The 18,809-nt window shown below is 45.3% G+C and overlaps 1 protein-coding gene across 1 annotated transcript; it reads right to left on the reverse strand.

Annotated features, from left to right (window-relative positions):
- Positions 1-117: 117 nt before the first annotated feature.
- LHPP (phospholysine phosphohistidine inorganic pyrophosphate phosphatase) lies at positions 118-17,726 on the reverse strand. Its single transcript, XM_075257717.1, has 7 exons — positions 17,579-17,726; positions 4,798-4,985; positions 4,319-4,472; positions 1,153-1,216; positions 987-1,079; positions 489-580; positions 118-410 (listed from the first exon to the last, which is right to left on the reverse strand). The coding sequence occupies exons 1-7, from the start codon at positions 17,695-17,697 to the stop codon at positions 308-310; spliced, it is 813 nt and encodes a 270-aa protein (XP_075113818.1). The 5' UTR covers positions 17,698-17,726; the 3' UTR covers positions 118-307.
- Between the last annotated feature and the right edge of the window lie 1,083 nt (positions 17,727-18,809).

Below are 18,809 nucleotides of genomic sequence, written 5' to 3' on the forward strand. Positions count from 1 at the left end.
TCCAGAAACAGAGCTACAGTCTGTGCAAGTCATACCGTCATAAACACAGGAACAGAGCTATAGACACAAGACATACCGTCATAAATACAGGAACAGAGCTGTCTGACAACTACAGTATTGTAGTATTAAACTATCTCTTTATTTCTGGAAATTATGTAACCAAATAAAAGCCGCTATTGCAGAGAATGTATTAGTTGTAAGTCCGAGGAGTGTCTCATTTCCTCCATAAGCTTTAATGTTGAGTGGTTTTAAAAAAAAGTTATTAAACTCCCAAAATAAAAAAAATGTCTTAAACATTGCAATGAGATCATTGGCTAGTTGTCCTAGAAGCCAGGAGGACATCCACAGCTTGGGCTAAGTTATCCACATATCCATCAGCGGTCACGTCAGGATGGCTTTCATCACTAGGCCTGGAAGAGAGGAGATTTTTATGATATATGTCCATGTATGTAGCACGACAGTTCTGTGCATGGTTCTCACTGGTCTACCTGTATTTTCCAGTTCGAACAAGTACACCTCTAATTCCACAGCTCTGTGCACCTCCAATATCATTAACAACGTCGTCTCCAACCATTACAGCCTGCAAACCAAGAGAAAATCAAGTATAAGATAGAGGTTTCCAACCTGTAAATTGTTAGGACATGCAACATGGCAAAAACTGGAGGACCATAAGTCAGACACCAGTCAAGGTATACAGTAATATACAGATGACACTTCTAATCTTCATGAACCTGGGATTTGGGTTCCCAAACCTAGGTCACTCACTGCCATAGATTTGGGATCCTAAAGCCCAGCAGCACTACAGTATGCTGGCGGTTTAGTGATCTCTAACCAGTTGACAGGTTTCCTTTAAGCAGCATCTTAACTGGTTATCAATAAAGACTGTTCCACTTGAGGCAGTACCAAATGTCTACAGATTGGCCCAACCTGGTGATATCAGTGGAACCGGCTGACTATCTATGGGCATATACACGACATCATACTACCTCATGTGGTTGCACTCCCAGTTCTGCCAGCGCAGACATGAAGAAGTTCTTGGACGGTTTTCCCACAACCTCCGCTGTGACATCACAGGCGTACTGAAAAAAATAGGAGGTTTAATACTGTGCAATAATGCCCAATGTGAACAGACAATAAAAAGGGCTCACCTACCTCCAGAGCTTTCATATAGGCCCCCACATCCAACATCAAGCCATCCGTTTCCTTATAATAACGTCTGGAGGCCATGTATACAAGAGAAATTTCATTGTGATTATTACTATTATTTTTTTTTAATATAAAATACATCTACATATTACTATGGCAAGTTATCAGTTTAATTTCAGATTGGAACCCTAACCCTAGATTCACACCACTGTGTTTCAGCCAGGTATGCCGGGAGCAGGACTCCTAGCAGTATACTTATCGATGATGATAGGAGTCCCTGCCTCCCAGTGACATACTGTCCGCTACTGTAATCACTATGGGACAGTATGTATCTGGAAGGCATTGACTCCTGGCATCATACTGCTAGATATCCCTCTCCCAGAATGAAGTTCAGGCGGGTAAATCTGGCAAACACACAGACCACGTGTGAAACTAGCCTTACATACTATCCTCCTAGTTGTACAATCGTGACGTTTAGGAGTATGAATGGAGCATTGGTCCAGCAGTTGAAGGGACTAGGTACCCTCCCAACATAATGTTGGTGTCCCAGCCATTCCAGCACCTATCCAGTGTCACAATCAGCAGGTTGTGGACCCAACATGTGGCTAAACTGTTTGGCTCTGAGGCACCTCAAAGGATTTTATCGAAGTCGCGTGGTAGACAGATTTTACCTCCTGTATGGGGATCTGGAATTTACTGCAGAAAGACCACCAGGTCTGTACTTCTTGGTGTTGGTGACAACTGACCTATAGTGTAGACCACAAAGGGTTCAGATGGAAGCAGAGTCTGAATACATGCCGAGGTCAGGCCTGGCAGAGTGAGTGCAACTCAGGGACGACGTAGAGTCATGGCAGGCAACGTTCATACAGTCATTGAAAAGGCAGGGGGTCACGACTAGCAGCTAAACTCAATGTTCAGAACAGTGGCGTAACTAGGAATGGCGGGGCCCCGTAGCGAAGTTTGACATGGGGCCCCCCCACCTACGACCTCGACCGACCCCCTCCTATGCATTCCTGCGCGCTCTATTATGCCCCATAGTGGCCCCTGCACACAGTATTATCTCCCATAGTGGCCCCTGCACACAGTATTATGTCCCTTAGTGGCCCCTGCACACAGTATTATCCCCATAGTGGCCCCTGCACACAGTATTATGTCCCATAGTGACCCCTGCAAACAGTATTATCCCCATAGTGGCCCCTGCACACAGTATTATACTCCATAGTGGTCCCTGCACACAGTATTATACTCCATAGTGGCCCCTGCACACAGTATTATCCCCCATAGTGGCGCCTGCACACAGTATTATCCCCCATAGTGGCCCCTGCACACAGTATTATCCCCAATAGTGACCCCTGCACACAGTATTATGCCCCATAGTGGCCCCTGCACACAGTATTATCTCCCATAGTGGCCTCTGCACACAGTATTATCCCCAATAGTGACCCCTGCACACAGTATTATGCCCCATAGTGGCCCCTGCACACAGTATTATGCCCCATAGTGGCCCCTGCACACAGTATTATACTCCATAGTGGCCCCTGCACACAGTATTATCCCAAATAGTGACCCCTGCACACAGTATTATGCCCCATAGTGGCCCCTGCACACAGTATTATCCCACATAGTGGCCCCTGCACACAGTATTATCCCAAATAGTGACCCCTGCACACAGTATTATGCCCCATAGTGGCCCCTGCACACAGTATTATGCCCCATAGTGGCCCCTGCACACAGTATTATACTCCATAGTGGCCCCTGCACACAGTATTATCCCAAATAGTGACCCCTGCACACAGTATTATGCCCCATAGTGGCCCCTGCACACAGTATTATCCCACATAGTGGCCCCTGCACACAGTATTATCCCCCATAGTGGCCCCTGCACACAGTATTATCCCAAATAGTGACCCCTGCACACAGTATTATGCCCCATAGTGGCTCCTGCACACAGTATTATACTCCATAGTGGCCCCTGCACACAGTATTATCCCCCATAGTGTCCCCTGCACACAGTATTATCCCCCATAGTGTCCCCTGCACACAGTATTATCCCACATAGTGGCCCCTGCACACAGTATTATCCCCCATAGTGGCCCCTGCACACAGTATTATCCCCATAGTGGCTCCTGCACACAGTATTATCCCCCATAGTGGCCCCTGCTCACAGTATTATGCCCCATAGTGGCCCCTGCACACAGTATTATGCCCCATAGTGGCCCCTGCACACAGTATTATGCCCCATAGTGGCCCCTGCACACAGTATTATCCCCCATAGTGGCCCCTGCACACAGTATTATCCCCCATAGTGGCCCCTGCACACAGTATTATCCCCCATAGTGGCCCCTGCACACAGTATTATCCCCCATAGTGACCCCTGCACACAGTATTATGCCCCATAGTGGCCCCTGCACACAGTATTATGCCCCATAGTGGCCCCTGCACACAGTATTATCCCCCATAGTGACCCCTGCACACAGTATTATCCCCCATAGTGACCCCTGCACACAGTATTATCCCCCATAGTGGCTCCTGCACTCAGTATTATGTCCCACTGTGGACACCCATAAACAATTATTACACTCTGGGGTCTTTTCAGACCCCAGAGTATAATAATCAGAGACCTAGGGGGAGAAAACCATTTAAAAAACTCTGTTACTCACCTATCTCCCGTCTCCCACGCTGTCGGCCTCCGAAGTAGTCGATCTTAAATGGCGTCAGACATCACATGACCCGGGACGCAGGCCGGGGTCATGAGACGTCAGACGACTAGGCCGAAGTCTGCACAGATCGTGGAGAGGTAAGTAACAGTGTTTTTTGTGTTTCTTACCTCTCCCGGGCCGCTGATCATTATACTCTGGGGTCCGAAAAGACCCCCGAGTATAATGATAGCAGCAGTAGCGGCTGTCGCTGGGCCCCTAATGTCCCGGGCCCTGTGGAAGCTGCCTCTGCTGCTATGGTGGTAGTTACACCCCTGGTTCAGAAACAGCTAGAGTCAATATCAGGTGCTTATAGCAAGATTCCGGCAAGCCATGCTCAAAAATAACTCTAGCAGGCTAGTAACCTAAATGCTCAGGCAGTGTGTGTCCTCATTTCATCAAGTCTGAATTCGTACTCATATTTGTTCATTACTAGAGCTAAGAAACTGGGACTCTTAAGAAAGCGAGCCACTCACCCTTTCCCTAGAGATATGAGCACAGGTTTCTCCAGGCCAATTAAGACTTGAAATGCTTGGTTGACATTTTGGTAAGAGAAGTTCTCAGCAGCGTCTCCAACCACAACACAGTTGGGTTCAGATTTGTCAATGGAGTCAAATTCAGGGAGGAGATCTAGAATAAGAAAGGTGATAGGAACGTAGATATCACTCACTGATCTACACAGGTGCATTAGCCCAATAGGAGGAATATGGCTGCTTTAGTTACAATTTTCCAAATTATTGTGGGCCATGTGTTACTATGGCCTACTGTCTCTATCCTCTATCCCACCTTTCTCATTGGTCATTGTTAGTATTGTACTTATTATGTGTATGGTGGAACAGTATAGGATTCTAGTCCTATATTCTAGTATAGGATAGTATTTGTCATAATCCAGTCTTGTATAGTTAACACATCTCTAATATGATGTAAGGTCTGGTATGAACCATTCTCCACCCACCATCATGGACCAGTAAGTGAGGTCGCAATCCTTGTTCCAGCATCAGTTTTCTTGCCGCGGGGCCTGGAGCTGTTACTTCATCTTCTGAAACATTGAAACCAAACTTCTGCAGTTTATGGGCAAACTTAGCCATGGTGGCCTGAGACTCATTTGTGCAGAAACGCAACTTCAGTCCAGCTTTCCGAATCCTAAAGAAGAAAGGGAACGTATGTTGATGAAATCATATTCAATAAAACCACATACAACGAAACCCCTTCATAGGACCAACCACTATTTTAAGCAGAATATTCTGATATAGACCAGATTTTTATACCTTTCTTAAAGACGTTTTTTACTTCAATTTTTAAGATAGTCATGTACGCTCATAGACTAAAGATGGCTATAGGCATGTTAACCTTTTAATGGCCAACTGATCATTTACATGACTTAATGGGGTTGTCCCATCACAAGGATCCTATCTATACTGCTAGTTTATGTGGATTTAAGACTTTTCCTAAATGCATTGCTTTATCAAAACTGCTTTGTTTGGTCGCTATCTTAATTTATTCACTTCATGGTTTACACTCTGTTTCTATGGCCCTTGGGATTATCTGCTCATTTGTTAAGTGATGTAGCTGCCTGCTCTCAGGGAGGGAGGGGCTGGAGCAGCTCTGAGCTGTTTGTGTCTTTTACATAGCGGAGCTTCTCAGAGAGCTCCGGGATTTCTGAGCTCTTATCAGTTGGTTTAATTGAATTTGGCTGATAAGGGCTGAAATAGGGAGTCCGTTACCTCTGTATGTAATGCAAACTGACTCAAATCCAGCTCTGCTACATCAGTTTCCACATCAGCTTTATACTGTGGTAATGCATTTACAACCAATCCCTCATTACTGACTGCAAACATAGCACATAGCAGAGCAAGTGAAACCCTGCCCACCAATGTGCCGAAAAATCCAGGAAGTGAAGAGAGCACAGAGCCTGGAGGCTGCAGAACAAGAGTTATGGGAATACCCCTTTAAAGAGCCCATCAGCTTCACACTGTGGTAATTCATTTACAACCAATCCCGTGCAAGTAAAACCCCACCCACCTATGTGCCGAGAAAAGCAGGAAGTGAAGAGAGCACAACAGCCTGCAGGTTAGTGAACAAGCGTCATGGTGGCCAAACACATTAGATGAACGTTGGCTGAACCAAGCACTTTTGTTGCAACCATTAAATGTGATAAGAGATGTCCTGACCCTCCACCGATGGCAGATAGAAGGAAAGAAGGACCAGTATGTTGTAGAGAAGATACTCCCAGAAGAGCCTAGGGGAGGCTTATTCCCCTCTAAGTACTGAGAACACATGCACATTTGGTGGACCTGAGCATGGAGGGTGGAAGAAATATCGGTCAACTCAATGCTCAGCTATCTAAGGTGTGTTGAGTGGACAATCCAACAACGAACAACTCTTATGCCTGTTATTTCCTATGAAGGCTTTTGCCATGCATGGCCCAAAAACAGCCAACAAGGGTTTAACAACCCAGAAAAATCCAGCCACTAAACCAGATGGGAAACTTGGTGCTCATGGGCCCCACTGCAAAATCTGTAATATACCCATTTATAATACTGGCGTGTCTTTCCAGGTATCAAGGCATAAGTGGCATTAAATTGACACAAATCTTATAGTGACAATACTATTTTGTTACCCATCTGAGCCCTGCGAACGCTCCGCTCATCTATAAATCTCTAACCATTTCTCATCCTACCCCACGTGACATGCTGTGGCACAAACATGATCCTTTATTAGGCTTCCAGAAAAGTTAGTTATGAAGACAAAGTCAGCGGAGAAGTGAAGTATACACAGTGCTAGTGCAGAACCTGCAATGGAGGTGGAGATGCAGAAACGCAGCCCTTATGGTATCTCAAGCCTCAGTAGCTCGAGGTTAAACGCGGCTCTATGGCTTGTCTGTGGCCGTCAGACAGATGAAAATTACACATAACACTTAATGTGTAATTGCCCTTCATAACATGAGCTTTTCTCTCCTAAATGAGGCCATTTGGATAAAGAGATAACGAGATCCCGGAGTACGTTACCAATGTACCAGCCAAGCGTGGCACACTTAGAGGGTAATGATGCAGGTGAGCAAAGCATACGAGGGACCAATTATCCCTAATAAATTACCGCGCGACCTTCTCAGAACAGTGAGCAGAGGGTGACAGGAGGAAAGGAGCCAGGCAGCATCTGTTGTCGCATGTTATGGTGAAGACTCCCAACAAGTGCCCACCCACACCCAAATATACAGAAGAAAGTGTCTTGATGAGGTTCCCTCCGACAGCCATGGTCGCAGACATATCATTTATTTCAGCTACGATGAAGCCCTTTAAATATAGTGACATCATCAGCACTGGTATGACATGAATAGTGATGTCATAAACATTGGAGAAAAGACCTAGAACCGTGATGGTGAACCTATGGCATGGGTGTCAGAGGTGGCACTCAGAGCCCTCTCTTTGGGCACCCATCTGTGGAACAGATTATACTGTGTGGGGACCACTGTGCAGCACATTATACTGTGTGGGGGCCACTGTGGAGCCAATTGTACTGTGTGGGGCCACAGTGGAGCAGATTGTACTGTATGGGGACCACTGTGCAGCAGATTATACTGTGTGGGGACCACTGTGCAGCACATTATACTGTGTGGGGGCCACTGTGGAGCAGATTATACTGTGTGGAGGCCACTGTGGAGCAGATTGGACTGTGTGGGGGTCACATTGGCGCAAAAAGCTCTATAAAGCTCCATACATATGACTATATTTTGCAGGTCTGTAATTGTGCGCAATTGTGGGTTGTGGGGTGTAGGTTGCAGTTTGGGCGCACAGTCTCTAAAAGGTTCGCAATCACTGACCTAGAAGAAGATCATTGTATACCAAGATCTAAAATGACTTCTAAAACCTCACCAGGTAAGGACTGAGTCACATCAGTGATCGAAATTAGACATTCATCTCAAAATATCAGACCCTCTGGGCATTTGGGTAGCATTTTAACTTATATTTTTTGGTGAACTCTCTTGTAACTGGGGCTAGGAGGAATACAACCTCCTATACTGTACTCCAGTACTGATCTGGGTGCTCTAGGACCCAGAAACTCTGAGAGTGTCCATCTCCCTAAGGTCAAAGGGGAACCACATATTGGTGGCTCCTATAGCTGTGCACACAACACTCATTATTGTTCGGTAATTGTAACAACTGGTATCACGGTCCCACAGCTGCCCAGCTGTATGGATACATCCTTGCAGAGTTAGAAGTGGAACACCCGAATGTGTATAGTCTATGGGCAGTCCGGAAGTGGTTAAAAGGGTATTCCCACCTCGCATACTCACCAGTCTTCACTGCTGTAAAATCTTCTTTTTTCCTGGTTTCTTGCGTCATTTTGTGGGCGGGGTTTCATGCAACCTGCCGTTTACCTCCGCTCTAAAATTATTGTGTAGCTCCGCCCACCGCATAGCGTGATCCTATGGGGCGGCTGAAGGGCCTGTGATGTCATCAAAGGTCCTCAAACAGTATATGAACACAATTGAATTAGCTAACCTGATAAATGGGAGAACAGAAGACAGTTCAGAAATGCAAGCAGCTCCTCTCCTCTGATAGCAGGGAGCTAGGTCACATGTGTGGTGTAGACACAGGAATAGCTAGAAACACAGGTTGGCTCCCGTGCACTTAGCCCCTCCTCCCTCCCCCCTGAGAGCAGCAGATACATCACTTGACTTTTGAGCAGATAAGTCAAGGGCTGTGTCAACAATGAATTGAATAAAGTAAGATAGTGGAGAAACAAAGCAGTTTTGCTGAAGCAATGTATTTAGGAAAAGTCTTACATCCACATTAACAAGCAGTATAGATAGGATCCTTGTGATGGGACAACCGCTTTAATGGAGTCACATAGTGACCCCCATTGTGCAGCGACTTCTAGTGAAACATTGCTTGACCATTTTGAAGCTAGAAGTAGCGGCACACTATGGGTGGCAAGAAGACTTTATTCACTAACATCCACAATTGAGTCTTAGAGTGACCCCGCAATCTTTGGCCCTACACCAGACTTTTCCCAGACTTAACGCGCTATATTAGGACTCCTTGGACAAGGGAACTTTACCATCTTCAATGCAGAAAGCCATCATTATGGAACCCTAAAAATTATGAACCATATGGGCCCATTTTCCAGCTTGTAACTCTTTAAAATACTGAACAATTCAACAGCAAGGTAACTAAACAGAGCCAGCTCTACCCAATGGCTCGGGTCCAAACATCGGGTTGTCTGTCTAAGCAGTTCTCCTTGACTGAGGCCCAAGGAAGGGACGCCCACTATTCCCCATTTGTACCATTGCAATAAAGGGACTTGCAGCAGCAATCAGGTCCACAAAAAGGTGATAAAGGGCTCTTCCATAGGTTATACGCTGATGGGCTGCTATTGATTCTAGGAAATATCAGCGGATCAATGACAACCGCAATGTCCATACCTGAAACAAAATCAAAGCATTATCATTCATCACTATAAATTGGGATAAAGTCCACCTTTTTTGTGTGTGTGTGTGTGTGTGGGGGGGGGGGGGGGGTGTTTTAGCTAAACTTTATAAAAATGCAATAAAAAAAAAAATAATAGCAGATTTCACCCTTTCCCAACACAACCCTATTTTGTTTATTTCCAAACGAGGTCTTGTTTTTTGCAGGACAAACTGTAATCTTTAAAGGGGTTGTCCGGGCTAAAAAAAAAAAGCAAAACATACCCACCTGTCCCCGGTGCTCTGGTGCCTCCAGTCCTGCCGCTCCATTGCGAAGTCCCCGCCACACGTGAACACTGAGGCTGCAGATTACTGACTACCTGTGACATTACCGGGTCCCTTCCTTAGGCCTCTGATGGGCCACAGTGGAAGGGACAGAGGATGTCAAAGTCAGCGAGGACTTCCAGCTAAAGAAGACAGTCTGTGCGCCAGAAGGACATCGGAGCACTTGAAACAGGTATGGTTTATTTTTTTATTTTTTTATTGGTGCTGAATATATTGGTGCAATAACCAAGAAAAATTGATAACTTTGTGTATGGAGGGGCGGTTATTGCTTCCAGGTAGAAGGCCTATCCTGCTGACCAAAAGGTATCAGTCAAGATGTAAAATTAAATTTCCATTTGTACAGACTCAGATATACAAAGTCATTGGCGATACAAAGGTCTACAAAGAAAACTAAATGGAGGGCAGTAAAAAGCAGCCCCATTTTGGTCCGTCAGAGGGAGCGCTCTTACCTCCAGGCAGCCTTCCTGCTCATTATATGCAGTGTATTGCTGTGAATGGCAGGAGGTTAATGTCCTCCTAATTCCAGCAGACAATCATCTCTTTGATCTTTTACGACTTCCACAAAACATCTGTGTTGGTAAAACAATTACCTGCGTAGATGGGAGGGGGGGGCTGTGTAATCATTAATCAGGAATCTGTATGGTGATCAGGGCATCTGTCCCCTCATTACATAAACACATGGATTCATCACTAACAATAATCGTATTGGGGTCAGGATAAATAAATCATAGAAAATTCTTCATATAATGTATATTATCATAAGAACCATATAGGCCTTCAGGGTACATAGTCGGCAGCCATATTAGGCTAGGTTCACATTTGCACTCGGGGTCTGTTCCTACGGAGAGAGGATCGAAATCCCTGTACGAAGACCGAGTCTAAGGGGCTAAAACATTAATTCGCTAATAATAATCAGTGATGTCATTGCGACCACCATTCTGTGACTGTTATGCGAAAAAGTTTTCTCTGCAAAAACAATAAAATAGAATAATATAGAGAAAAAAAGACAATGTGTACACAGCCTAAAGCATAATATACAGGGTCCATATGAAGAGCATGGATTCCATACAGATCTGTACTTCTGCGCCATAGGTTGTATGGGACAGGTCTAAGGCTAAGCCGTCTTACAGAAGGCCATATGACTGGTCGGTGTGCTATCTGGGTTTTTCCTGGATAGCACACTGACCCATTCATTTCTTTGGGCCTGTATACATGACTATGAATTACACGGTCACATGTGTGGGCCGACAGTCCGAGACGCAATATATGGAACAGGTCCTACTCCTATCCGATTTTGCGGCCCTGCTTCTGTGACTCCTATTCATTTAATGAAAGGGGCTGCAGATGCACGGCCGGTGCACGGGTGACATCCATGCCATTAATTCACAGCAGCCGATTAGCACACATTCAAATGAAACCAGCTTTAGCTTGTAAAACTGGGCCATTTTGAGTCCTTACCTGGGACTACCTGCAACCTAAAGGAGAACACCCACTTTCAGGAATTAGCACCAAATAGGAGGCCAAACCTTGCTACTTTTTAGGCTCAGACTAGACAAATTTGCAGGTATCGTGTAGAAAGATTTGGGTCAACCCTGGCAAATTTGGGATTATTAATGATGGCTTACACCATATGTTCAGTATGTGCACCTATGTTCATCCATAAGGCCTTATTCACACACTACATGCCAAAACATGTCCTATTGACATACACTGGAGCTGTAATGTGTTGGCCTACCTTTATATCCTGTGCATGTCATGCTATAGATAGCATAGAGGCAGAGGCGTTAAGTAAAAAAAAAAAATACTGCATGGGATTTTTTGTTTACTTGGGGTCCTTTGGACGACATGAACAAGCCAGGAATAATCGCTATGATCCCCAGTATTTTGGGCTCCACTATGGCACGTTGCTTCAAGAAACATAAAATTACAGAAAAAGTTAAAAAAAAAAAAAAAACCCACATCCATGGTAATTTAGGCCCAATATATTTTTATATTTAACACGTCTTTCATTACCAGACCTTTTATGTGTCTATCCTGTCCTGTTATATCCTCATATATTATGGCATCATTACACTGTAAGTGTGACTTAAGAAAAAATTCTGTAAAAACTTAACACATTAGAAGCGAATAGCCTGGTGTATAAATTCCAAGCTGAGCGCCCCAGGCAGGCGCCTCCTATGGAGCGGGACTATTTCTGGGATACCTATGTGTACACTTTGTAAACCAATGTCTTGTTCTGCCCAGTGGGAGACGCCATGGACACCCATCAGCAGCTGCTTGCTTCTCCTGTCACGTGCAGAATTTTATTGCAGGTTCAGCTTCAGACAGACGTTGTGTGCAAATCTCCAAGAATCTGCTGTAAATGTCCACCCAGGCTGCCATTCATATGCGAGAGGAACCATGTTGAGCTCACATAAGAACGGCATCCCCTTCTGCTCTCTATTGATCGGGCACACTTCCCAATGAAAACATTCATTCAATATACTTGTCGGTACAAGGAGCCAACCCACACAACAAGGTAAAGAAAGACTATTAGCTATGGCCAACCTTGTACGACTAGGACACCATTCACACTGCTATAGTGTACATTCTGAACAGTACAGAAGTCTATGGGTTCACACAATGTATCTGTGAACACTTGTCCAATCCATTGCACTGATCTTCTACTGCTCCTGAGTTACGGCCTGTATCATAATGTGAAGCTGCATTAACAGATCTGTTGGTTGGAGAGCTGAAATCTCCCACCATTCCTTGCTGGGTAAGAGTCAGAAAAAAAGCTCTGTCTTTGCAATTTGGAAAACATAGTCTTAAAGGGATTGTCTGAGATCCAGGTATAATGAATACTGATAACCTTATCCACAGTATCAGATTGGTAGAGGTTCAACACCCAGAGCACACACTGATCAGCTGATTTGTCTGCCGGAAACCGTACACAAGGTATAAGACTAGAAGCAGCTCTGCAGATACCCTGCACCACCGCTGTATTGTACAGAACACTGCACCCTGTATATAGCTCCGTACAATGTAGTGATGGTGCTCTGATCTAATTCACAATAGTAGCAGTGTCCCATTTGTCAGGACACTTGAAGTACAGCACTCAGAGATCTTCAGGAGCCCCATTGAAGTGAATGGAATATTCGGGACCTATGTTGTAATGATCAGTGCCCCCGCCCATCCCCCGAGTGATTAGATCCTGGGAATAGGTAATAAATGTCAACTATGGAGCAACCTCAGCTAAACTGTGGATCATCTGTCACCCCATGAGCTCCTCTATATATAGGCTATGAAACACAGACCTGTATTAAATATAGCAGACACCTGACACCAAGTACTGCACTGGAGGAAGAGGTCAGTCCTGAATTATACTGTAAATCTGTGGTCACGCTCACCCCACAACATGCCCAGGATCAGGCCTAGCGTGTCCCAAACATTGTCTAACTTACCTCCATAATAGTGGAAACAATACTGCCCCCATAACATGCCCACAAGCCCCATATAGTGTGTCCCAATCAATTAGTAAGTCACAGTGCCCCAATAATAATGCAATCTGCACTGCCCCAATACGGGGTCAGCCCTACTGCCAGTTACATAATAATGCCAGTTTCAGCACCCCGGTAATAATACATCAATCACAGATCAGCAAGAATATTTCCCTTGTACAGTAGTAAGTCATGGTGCCCCCATACCATTGACAGAGCTACCCACTGTGTCCCAAAAAAACTATCAGCGAAATGGGGGCATTGTGACTAAACAGTCAATGTTATGTGGGAACTGTGACTCACTTTATTATGGGGGCACCTCTTCATAATTCAGGTGTGCCTCATGTCAGTCAGGGCATGCCCACCAAAGTACCAGAGAATTCTCCGGTGAGACCATATTCCGCCATAAAAATTCCTACAGCCGACATCCTGGGATGCCCTTCCTGACCTATTGAGAAACATAGGTACTTGTCTTGTCACTTTGGACTCCCGTACCCGGACTTCTCCTCGACATGTCTACTTATAAGCTTGGCTTTGCATAATCACATTATATGTATTGTACAGTATATGGTGTGAAAGTGGAGGACCTCTGCCTATGTGTTCTCTATACCAGATAGTATATGGTGTGAAAGTGGAGGACCTCTGCCTATGTGTTCTCTATACCAGATAGTATATGGTGTGATAGCGGAGGACCTCTGCCTATGTGTTCTCTATAGCAGATAGTATATGGTGTGATAGCGGAGGACCTCTGCCTATGTGTTCTCTATACCAGATAGTATATGGTGTGATAGCGGAGGACCTCTGCCTATGTGTTCTCTATACCAGATAGTATATGGTGTGATAGCGGAGGACCTCTACCTATGTGTTCTCTATACCAGATAGTATATGGTGTGATAGCGGAGGACCTCTGCCTATGTGTTCTCTATACCAGATAGTATATGGTGTGATAGCGGAGGACCTCTGCCTATGTGTTCTCTATACCAGATAGTATATGGTGTGATAGCGGAGGACCTCTGCCTATGTGTTCTCTATACCAGATAGTATATGGTGTGATAGCGGAGGACCTCTACCTATGTGTTCTCTATACCAGATAGTATATGGTGTGATAGCGGAGGACCTCTGCCTATGTGTTCTCTATACCAGATAGTATATGGTGTGATAGCGGAGGACCTCTGCCTATGTGTTCTCTATACCAGATAGTATATGGTGTGATAGCGGAGGACCTCTACCTATGTGTTCTCTATAGCAGATAGTATACGGTGTGATAGCGGAGGACCTCTGCCTATGTGTTCTCTATACCAGATAGTATATGGTTTGAAAGTGGAGGACCTCTGCCTATGTGTTCTCTATACCAGATAGTATATGGTGTGAAAGTGGAGGACCTCTGCCTATGTGTTCTCTATACCAGATAGTATACGGTGTGATAGCGGAGGAGCTCTGCCTATGTGTTCTCTATAGCAGATAGTATACGGTGTGATAGCGGAGGACCTCTGCCTATGTGTTCTCTATACCAGATAGTATACGGTGTGATAGCGGAGGAGCTCTGCCTATGTGTTCTCTATACCAGATAGTATATGGTGTGATAGCGGAGGACCTCTGCCTATGTGTTCTCTATACCAGATAGTATATGGTGTGATAGCGGAGGACCTCTGCCTATGTGTTCTCTATAGCAGATAGTATATGGTGTGATAGCGGAGGACCTCTGCCTATGTGTTCTCTATACCAGATAGTATATGGTGTGATAGCGGAGGACCTCTGCCTATGTGTTCTCTATACCAGATAGTATATGGTGTGATAGCGGAGGACCTCTACCTATGTGTTCTCTATACCAGATAGTATATGGTGTGATAGCGGAGGACCTCTGCCTATGTGTTCTCTATACCAGATAGTATATGGTGTGATAGCGGAGGACCTCTGCCTATGTGTTCTCTATACCAGATAGTATATGGTGTGATAGCGGAGGACCTCTACCTATGTGTTCTCTATAGCAGATAGTATACGGTGTGATAGCGGAGGACCTCTGCCTATGTGTTCTCTATACCAGATAGTATATGGTTTGAAAGTGGAGGACCTCTGCCTATGTGTTCTCTATACCAGATAGTATATGGTGTGAAAGTGGAGGACCTCTGCCTATGTGTTCTCTATACCAGATAGTATACGGTGTGATAGCGGAGGAGCTCTGCCTATGTGTTCTCTATAGCAGATAGTATACGGTGTGATAGCGGAGGACCTCTGCCTATGTGTTCTCTATACCAGATAGTATACGGTGTGATAGCGGAGGAGCTCTGCCTATGTGTTCTCTATACCAGATAGTATATGGTGTGATAGCGGAGGACCTCTGCCTATGTGTTCTCTATACCAGATCTGAAATTTCCCCAAGGTGGGACTATTAAAGGATTATCTTATCTTATAGTATATGGTGTGATAGCGGAGGACCTCTGCCTATGAGTTCTATATACCAGATAGTATATGGTGTGATAGCGGAGGACCTCTGCCTATGTGTTCTCTATACCAGATAGTATATGGTGTGATAGCGGAGGACCTCTGCCTATGTGTTCTCTATACCAGATAGTATATGGTGTGATAGCGGAGGACCTCTGCCTATGTGTTCTCTATACCAGATAGTATACGGTGTGATAGCGGAGGACCTCTGCCTATGTGTTCTCTATAGCAGATAGTATACGGTGTGATAGCGGAGGACCTCTGCCTATGTGTTCTCTATACCAGATAGTGTATGGTGTGATAGCGGAGGACCTCTACCTATGTGTTCTGTATACCAGATAGTATATGGTGTAATAGCGGAGGACCTCTACCTATGTGTTCTGTATACCAGATAGTGTATGGTGTGATAGCGGAGGACCTCTGCCTATGTGTTCTCTATACCAGATAGTATATGGTGTGATAGCGGAGGACCTCTGCCTATGTGTTCTCTATACCAGATAGTGTATGGTGTGATAGCGGAGGACCTCTACCTATGTGTTCTCTATACCAGATAGTGTATGGTGTGATAGCGGAGGACCTCTGCCTATGTGTTCTCTATACCAGATAGTATATGGTGTAATAGCGGAGGACCTCTACCTATGTGTTCTGTATACCAGATAGTGTATGGTGTGATAGCGGAGGACCTCTGCCTATGTGTTCTCTATACCAGATAGTATATGGTGTGATAGCGGAGGACCTCTGCCTATGTGTTCTGTATACCAGATAGTATATGGTGTGATAGCGGAGGACCTCTGCCTATGAGTTCTCTATAGCAGATAGTATATGGTGTGATAGCGGAGGACCTCTGCCTATGAGTTCTCTATAGCAGATAGTATATGGTGTGATAGCGGAGGACCTCTGCCTATGAGTTCTGTATACCAGATAGTATATGGTGTGATAGCGGAGGACCTCTGCCTATGTGTTCTCTATACCAGATAGTATATGGTGTGATAGCGGAGGACCTCTGCCTATGAGTTCTCTATACCAGATAGTATATGGTGTGATAGCAGAGGACCTCTGCCTATGTGTTCTGTATACCAGATAGTATATGGTGTGATAGCGGAGGACCTCTGCCTATGAGTTCTCTATAGCAGATAGTATATGGTGTGATAGCGGAGGACCTCTGCCTATGAGTTCTCTATAGCAGATAGTATATGGTGTGATAGCGGAGGACCTCTGCCTATGAGTTCTCTATAGCAGATAGTATATGGTGTGATAGCGGAGGACCTCTGCCTATGAGTTCTCTATAGCAGATAGTATATGGTGTGATAGCGGAGGACCTCTGCCTATGTGTTCTCTATACCAGATAGCATATGGTGTGATAGCGGAGGACCTCTGCCTATGAGTTCTCTATAGCAGATAGTATATGGTGTGATAGCGGAGGACCTCTGCCTGAGTTCTCTATAGCAGATAGTATATGGTGTGATAGCGGAGGACCTCTGCCTATGTGTTCTCTATACCAGATAGCATATGGTGTGATAGCGGAGGACCTCTGCCTATGTGTTCTCTATACCAGATAGTATATGGTGTGATAGCGGAGGACCTCTGCCTATGTGTTCTGTATACCAGATAGTATATGGTGTGATAGCGGAGGACCTCTGCCTATGAGTTCTCTATAGCAGATAGTATATGGTGTGATAGCGGAGGACCTCTGCCTATGAGTTCTCTATACCAGATAGTATATGGTGTGATAGCGGAGGACCTCTGCCTATGTGTTCTGTATACCAGATAGTATATGGTGTGATAGCGGAGGACCTCTGGTGGTGTTATACTGGGTTATACTACACTCTTGTACATAATAACATCTCTCTGCTGGACTTCTCTAGTTCTAGGACTACTAGCCTGTTTACATGGTCTTCAGCAAATTGTATCAACCAAATTGCCTCAATCTCATCGCTTTACTCACAACAAGTTACATAACAGCCCATGCAAAGAACTGAGTAAGCCACGCCTCTTCTCGTGACACGAGCTCCGCCCAATCTCTCACAAACCACCCCCCTCGGACCTAGCCGTGACTTCCTCACCTGTTGACAGCCTCTATGGAGCCGGGAATGGCAGCGCCCCCACCCGGCCCGCCGGAGTCATACAGGACCCCGCTGACGTCCAGCAGCACTGCCCGGACCCCGCTCGCCCAGGCCGCCATGACTAGCCGCGCCAGTGACAAGTGCGGGACAGGCCACGCCTCTCTGATGACGTATTGGAGCGGTGCAGCATGGGAAGTGTAGTTTTTTGACATCTTTGCAGTAATTATTAATATTCCTAATAGTTTGCGCTATTTTTTAATACAAGTGCAAATATTTATTGGAAACATAAGTGAAAAAACATGAAATAATGCAAAATGAGAACATCTATTTACTGACACTGGACTGGCTTGTGTTGCAGAATTTTGGGTGAGACACCCCCACCACCTGGCAACACCCAGTTGTCAATTTAGTCTTACATTTCCAGGAAGACTAACAGAGGAACAGTGCAATGCAGAATTATGGGAAAAGATGCTCCAGAATTAACATTTTATGGGGAATACAAATATTTACTAAAATAGGAAACCAGAGATGGGGAGAGAGAGGGGATAGATGCACTGTAAGGTCAGGGCCCCATGGGCTGGAAATGCTGCAATTTTCCCATGGTGGAATTTGCAGCATTTTACAGTCCGGGCAAGCTGGAGGGGTTTCTAGTGAATCCCATGCCCACTTATGCGGACACGCGATTTCCAAAACCGATGCGGATTTGGAAATTGCAGCACGTCATTTATACCCACGGAAACGCAGGTGGTTTCCTTATAGGTATAATGGTAACAGAAAGTCCACGGAGGAAAAATCCGCAAAATTTCTGTTTAAAGCGCTGTGGAAAGAACCTTGATGCGTTGCTGCCATGGTTTTTCCCGCAGCACTTTATTGCTGCAGGACGTCCTATGGGGCCTTAGCCATGAAGTGTAAATACCTTTGACACTACAAGAGCGTGCTCCATTCACTTCTATGGGAGGTCCAAGAACAGCAGAGCAAGTATGCATGCTGGGAGTTGTAGTTTTGCAAAAGCGTGAGTACTGGAGTTTGCTGACGCCTGTTGTAAGCTGTTAAGCTCAGCACAGACAGCCTGCCTTGTTCGTGTATTGGGTATAGCCAGAGGGGCGTAATTTGAGGGGGTGCTGAGGGTGCAGTTGTATGGGCCTTAGGGGACCCATAAGCACTGGCATCAGTGTTGAGATTGCTGCTTCCATCTGGCCCATAGACCAAGGAGACCCACAGATTACCCGAA

This window comes from Leptodactylus fuscus, chromosome 10 (assembly GCF_031893055.1).
Source record: "Leptodactylus fuscus isolate aLepFus1 chromosome 10, aLepFus1.hap2, whole genome shotgun sequence".
NCBI lineage: Eukaryota > Metazoa > Chordata > Amphibia > Anura > Leptodactylidae > Leptodactylus > Leptodactylus fuscus.